Raw genomic sequence first — 6,545 nt, forward strand, 5'->3', positions numbered from 1 at the left:
TAAGTGTGTAGCAGCAGAAGAAGATGACATCACATATTATACTGTAAGTAAATTATTAAATTATTGTGTATATTATAATTAATTTTCATCAATTTACTGCTGCTTTGTGTTGGTTGTGACACTTTTGTCATCAGGACTCGCTGTCCAGGTCGTAGGTGGACAAATCTGAGTCATTTTGGACAAACTATAACCTCTTCTGAACATTTCTGCACAAATTGGTCATTTAGGACAAGTTTAGAATCATTTTGGACTCATTTTTCCACTTGTTTTAGACGGTTATTGAGTCATTTTGACATGTTTTGAGTTAAACTGGACAATTTTTAGTTCAGTTTAAACAAACTTCACTTTTGATAAGGCATTTTGGAAAACTTCTGAGTCATCTCGGTCAAATTCAAACTTGTTTAAGACATATTGAGTAGTTTTAGACATTTTTTGTTGTTAATTTTAGACACATTTTGAGCTGTTTTACCAATTTTCCCCCCAAAAAAAATTACCTTATTTTGAGACATGTTAGACTAATTTGAACTTGTTTTGACTTGCATTGATTGTCGTCTGTTTTTCACGGGTAGATTGTGAAAGTAGTTCACTGTCTGTGGAGTCATTGTAAGACCACTGTAGCTCTGATTAGTGGTACTATGACTCCTTCTACACCTCCTGATTAGTGGTACTAATATCTTGAAAATGAAGAGAGTTCATGGTTTTCACTAGTTTTATTCTGTACATCAGCACTTTGAACACAGCCAGCAGTAGCCTCACACAGCGTTAGAGTTTTACTATCAGAGAATGTCGCTGTAGTTCCATTCTAACTAGCTCTAGTTTTCATTGCAGATTTCTTTTTCCGACTTCTTGGTTTCTTTTCTGGCTTCAGCGAACTTGTGTCTCAACAGGAAGGCGGCCACAGCTTCAGCCACCTACAAACAAACAGGAAAAATACTGAGGCTACCATCAAAACCTGACAAACTGCTAAACCTGTCATTTAAGTTGTTATCCCGTTTAAATTAATGTGAGTTTCATGAATCCAGAAACACCTTTGCTGATGTTTTGATTCATCTAGATGACATTTTACTTTAAAATGTGAAGTTTTAACTGCTATCAGAGAGGACATGAGGTTTTTTTTTTTACCTTCTCTGGCTTGTCTTCTTGCACTGCGTGGCCACAAGGGGGCAGCACCTGCATCATGAATTTACCTGGAGACAGAGCCGACAGGTGAGACGGTCTGAGACTCATTCACACCTGAATTATCTTGGACGGTGACCTAAATGAATCGATCAATGTTTCCTGTTGGAGTAATCTGATTACTGTGGATTTAATACAGAAATCTAAACTGGTGGTTTGTGACATCAGATACGGTACTCTACTGTCAGAAGTAATCTGATTAATGTTAGAGGATACGGTTTAGATTAGTTTCATGTCTCAGGGGTTTTGTTATTATCTGTTCTGCTGACCGTTTGTCTGAGATGTTTTTTTTGACTCTCTTGTCAGTTCCAGTGTCGACTGACAGAAGCAGCTGTTTCTGAGAGGAAGGACTGTCTGGGGGTGTGTTTGTGTGTTTTTGTATTTATGCGTTGGTGTTTATATGTGTGTTCATGTTTGTGTATTTATGTGCATTTTTATTATATTTGTATTTGCGTGTTTATGTATTAGTATTAGCACACATTAATGATGGTTGCTGGAAATGTTCCTCTGTACCTCTATGGAGATATTCCATGAAACATTTCCAGCTAGAATAGTCATTTATCACATTAACAATGTTTACACTGGATTTATCATTTATTTAATGCTATCTTCATTGAAAAAAAACTGCTTTTCTTTCAAAAATGACATTCCGAAGAGACCCCAAACTCTTGAATGATAGTTTAAGTCCAAATTCTAAACTTGTGGCTTCAAAACGGTCAACAAACCAAACTCCATCTTTTAGATTCAGTCTGTGGATTCGACTGATGCGAAAGAATCCTGAGCAGGCTGTTTGAGTTTGTCAACTTCAAGACTCAGCAAAGTTCAGCTGAGAGTTAAACAACTTTCACTTCCTGTTAGTTTTAGATGCCTAACACCTTCAGGTCTGACACTAAATTAAAACCAAAGTGTCAGGAACCAAAAGATGAGAGTCTTTGAGGGTCTTCAGTAACTCTGATGTTCTGGTGAACTTCCTTCTTGGTTTCCAGCTGAATCAGGAATTGATGACTGTTTGTAATACAGCAGCATAGAAACGACAACAAAAACTTCAACTAAAACCCAAAAGTGAAGAATTAAATGTCTTATTGTATCACGTTAAGTCTCACCTTGCATCTGGCCGATCGTCAGATCTCTGTCCAGCCGGTCGATTCCTGAAAATTCAAGTGTTTTGACATGAAAAATACGTAAATGCTGAGAAAAGACAAGTGTTGGTGTTTACTGATGTGACTCCCTGAAACTACAAATCCCAGATCTTTGTCATCATGTAAAAATCCAACAGTAACTGAACTTTAAATGCTTTTATTTTGAAGAGTAAAACACGGACCTGCCAACAGCAGCAGTTTGGGCAGGTTACAGGACAGGAAGAGGTTGGAGGTTCCTCTGAACCAGCCGTCCCAATACTTCTCCGACTTCGACAGGTCTATACGCCACCGGTACACACTCTGAACGCAAACGCACACAACACTGTAAAAAAGTATTCGCTATCCACTACACAAATCTTCTATTTTTGCAAATTTGGCACACTTACATGTTTCTGTTCTATGTCAATATTAAACAAAAATAACCCAAAAAAACACAAAATACAGCTTTTAAATGATGATTGCATTTGTTGAAGTTAAAGTGTGGTCCAGACACTCTTTGCCCTAAAAAGTATATGCCCCCTCCTACAGGTTTCTTCTATTTTTGCATGTTTGTCACACTTATGTTTCTGTTCTATTGTTATATTAAATAAGCCAATAAAATACAAAATGCAGTTTTTAAATGACGACGATTTCACTTATTGATGGGAAAATGCTGTCCAGACCCATTTTGCCCTAAAAAGTATTTGCCCCCCTTAGCTACCAGTCTACCATCAGACAGTTGGGTTCAGTTTCACCAGTCGCCTTTACCATCATTGTTTCGGTACGGTCGCTTTCATACCTCTGATGCTGCGTTCTCTTTGTCGTTCACATAGCTCTGATCGTAGAACTCTTCGTTCCGTTCGACGACCATGTCGGGCACCGGACTGGGCTGCTCCAGAGTGTCGGCTTCCTCCGCTTCGCATCTAACAGGAAGTGAGTAAGAAAACACAGGAAACAGGAATTACAAGCATAAAACAGTTCCCTCGGATGCATCATGTTCTGTATCATCTGAAGTCTACTACAAGCCAGTCAATATTTACATTGTTGGGAGGTTGCCTACCTTTTTACCTGACCAACCATTGAGACTCTGGCGGATTCCAGGTTTCTGATTTGACCGCTCTTTACGCTGAAAGACAAACAGAAAAAAAAACTTTTAGGTCCCATATTCTTCCCCTTTCATCAGATTAAGACTCACAGAATGTTTCTTCAGTGTTTCAGTCAAAGATCCTGGTTTCAATGTCTGTAGCTTAAAAATGAGCTGCTGCTGGCCCCGCCCCCTTCAGGAAGAAGACTCTCTCTGTCTGACGGATGAATGAGTGTGTGAGAGCAGGAATTTCTTTCTAGCTAATGAATGGAAACAGCAGCCGAGTTTAGGTTGAACACGAAAACACAATAACCCACCAGATCCTTTTTATGGGTTTAAATCAAAGTTTCCACAGAGCTGCTCAGAACGAAACCTCCAGATGAACTAAAGAACTTGAAAAGAAGGCTGATGGATGTTGGAGAACCTTCTTTGGTTCAATGAAGATGAATTAGTTGGGCTCAGATGGAGTCCAGCATGTTTGAACCTGATCAGGATGACCACAGTGAATGCATAGTCCTGCTAATCATTGTGAATTTGAAAATTTTCTCGCTCCATCCATCCCATCCCATCCCAACCAGATTCTTCTGCTGATCTGGGCATTAAGCTGCCTCCGGTGCATTACTAGCTAACTCAAGGATTAGACCTACAGAGACACATTTATTTCCATCGTAGATTTCCTCCAGATACAAACCCTTTGACTGAAGATCCTCACCTCCACTCTATCGCGTGGTCCATGGACTTGAAGGACTTGGGTCGTCCCTTCAGGAAGTTCTGGATGCTGTGGAGTGCGTCCATGGCACTGCCTGCAGGGCGACCAGGAGAACAACGACCATCGTGAACATCGGAATATCCAAGTTCAGAAACACTCTTTCTGATCTGGAGTCGCTCAGCTCACCCTCCACCACGTCTATGGCCACCAGGCCCACGGTGGCAGGAAGCAGCGTGTTGCTCGCCGTGTGCACCGCGATCGCCCCGCCGACGCCGTGGCCAATCAGGACGATAGGGGGAGGAGTCTCGCCGTAGCAAGCTCGAATCACATTGGCCACATCGCTGAGAGTGATAACAGCTGGTTAGTTTTAGGAGAACTGCTGATTCCAGTTGGAAGCTTTATTTGTTTGCGTCGGTGCTTTTACCTGGACATGGTTTGAGTTGAGAAGTCGTCTGATTGGCGGACAAGAGTGTCACCTTAACAGAGACGAAAATGTCAGAACAAAACAACCTCATTAACTCCGATATCACTGCTATAAGGACATGATTTAACTTGGCCTCATGGGAAGATAAGCCAGTGAAAACCCACTAAAATTACCACAGGAGGCCTGAAATGTCTGATTGACTCTGTTTACTGGAAACATACATACAGAAAAGAACCAGATAAATCATTAATCCTTAGAGTCTGACCAGTTTACATTCCTTCTCAAGTGAATATCAAATGGAACCACACAAAAGACTTTTCTTCTTGATCTAGGGGCCCCTATTAAAAACCCTGCGAGTGCTATTATAAATGATGGAAGATCTGGGTAGTCTCGACTGTTCTGAAAGTCTGATTGCAGATCTGAGAGATGTAGAACTTTGTAACTCCTCACCATGACCTCGGAGGTCCATGGCCAGAACCCTACAGATCACTCTGCTGGCGATGGCCGTCTGAAGAAGAGGACAACATAGTTAGTATCAATAATAGGCATCAATGAATCGGTGAATCATTTAATCTGTGACTCACGGTAAAGACAGCCCAGGACAGAGCCGAGTGTCCTCCTCCATGTAGAAGAACCAGCAGCGGTCCATCACTTCCTGCTTTGTAGATCCTGAAGACGTCCCGGCTGTCGGTTGCTCCCACGGCAACGTCCTCCATCTGGTCAAAATACTCTTGCCACGACACTGGCGAGTAGTCGGGTTTATGTCCGACCTCACTGGTCGACATGTAGACGAAGAAACACAAACACTGTTTACTACCTACACAACCAACCAGAAGAACATCTGTCTGAGGAGCATTTAACTCTAAAGATGCTGAAGATGAAGATAAACATGTTGGGTTCAGATGGAGTCCAGCATGTTTGAACCCGATCAGGACGACCACAGTGGATGCATAGTCCTCACAGTGAAGCATGGAGGTGGAAGTATGATGAGTGGAAAAGGTAAACGTCTGAGGATAAACCAAAATACTGGCTGACAGGACAACCCCTGTTCTGAAGAAGCTGGAAGAAGAGGAAGATTCCAGCGGGAGAACCATCCAAAGAACAAAAGCTTCTACACAAGAACTAAGTGGAAAGTAGAAAAGCCAACATCAGTCCAAATCTGTCCAAAACAAGTTAAAAATTATCCAAAATTTGTCCAAAAGGAGGATTGAGTGTCATCGGAAATAAAGGACTGAAGAATCTGTTTTAAGAGAATTACTGCAGCACTGAGTCTATAACTGCAAACTATCATAAGGGTATGATAAATGTGACATAAAAAACTAAAGATGTGACGTCTTTTGCTATCTGGGAGGTCACTTCCAGAGCAACAGTGAAGAAAGAGCCAGTAAACACCCAGAAACTGCTACTTAGAGCTCAGAAGTTTCAGACGAGTATTTTCAGGTGAAGAGCATCTCAGGTGTTTTTCGGACAGGTGACTTACTGCTCGCTGTCGACGTTTTCTTCCCACATGCTGCTCTTCAGCTCCAGGACGTCCAGTCGGCTGCTGGTGTGTTTATTCTATGAAATGTGAGGTTTTCCTTCATAAGAACTTTGCTGCTGCTTTTCTGAGCGACCAACTGGCTGCTGCTGTCCGAACAAACACTACAGGACAATACCGGGTCAGCTGCTGCTGTCAGGTGGCGTCCTATTGGCTGAGGAGGCTGAAGGGGGCGGGACAGGTAATGAGATGGACGACCATTTTAAATGTCAGTGCTTCATCTACGTCACTGATCAGATTCAGGAGAAGATTGTGGTAGCTGGTGTCTGTCAGCTAAGAATGAAGTAGAACTCTGGATCAATCCAGAGTTTCTGATGGAACGTTCCAGAGGGAAAAACGCCTCAAATTAACCCCGAAACTCACATTTTATAGCTCACTGTGACTCATTTTTCACAGCACCTCTATGGGAACAATCGATCCCAAAAAACATTAAAAACTTGACTTTTATATTTGAGATTCTCATCATAAACTTAATTTTCCTTCACTTTGAGCACATT

At 41.7% G+C, this 6,545-nt stretch overlaps 1 protein-coding gene across 2 annotated transcripts; it reads right to left on the reverse strand.

Moving 5' to 3' along the window:
• Positions 1-695: 695 nt before the first annotated feature.
• LOC110957445 (protein phosphatase methylesterase 1-like) lies at positions 696-6,154 on the reverse strand. 2 transcript variants are annotated; one of them, XM_022203487.2, is made up of 12 exons: positions 5,992-6,154; positions 5,096-5,285; positions 4,962-5,019; positions 4,512-4,563; positions 4,274-4,428; positions 4,091-4,181; positions 3,355-3,420; positions 3,094-3,217; positions 2,498-2,615; positions 2,280-2,324; positions 1,123-1,187; positions 696-911 (listed from the first exon to the last, which is right to left on the reverse strand). In XM_022203487.2, exons 1-12 carry the CDS (start codon positions 6,018-6,020, stop codon positions 813-815), a joined length of 1,092 nt encoding a protein of 363 aa, XP_022059179.1. In that variant the 5' UTR covers positions 6,021-6,154; the 3' UTR covers positions 696-812. The 2 variants fall into 2 exon arrangements, with proteins under 2 accessions (XP_022059179.1, XP_051799541.1); XM_051943581.1 differs by lacking the exon at positions 5,992-6,154 and having other exon boundaries at positions 5,096-5,315.
• Positions 6,155-6,545: the final 391 nt, after the last annotated feature.

This window comes from Acanthochromis polyacanthus, chromosome 23 (genome assembly GCF_021347895.1).
Source record: "Acanthochromis polyacanthus isolate Apoly-LR-REF ecotype Palm Island chromosome 23, KAUST_Apoly_ChrSc, whole genome shotgun sequence".
Taxonomy (NCBI): Eukaryota; Metazoa; Chordata; class Actinopteri; family Pomacentridae; genus Acanthochromis; species Acanthochromis polyacanthus.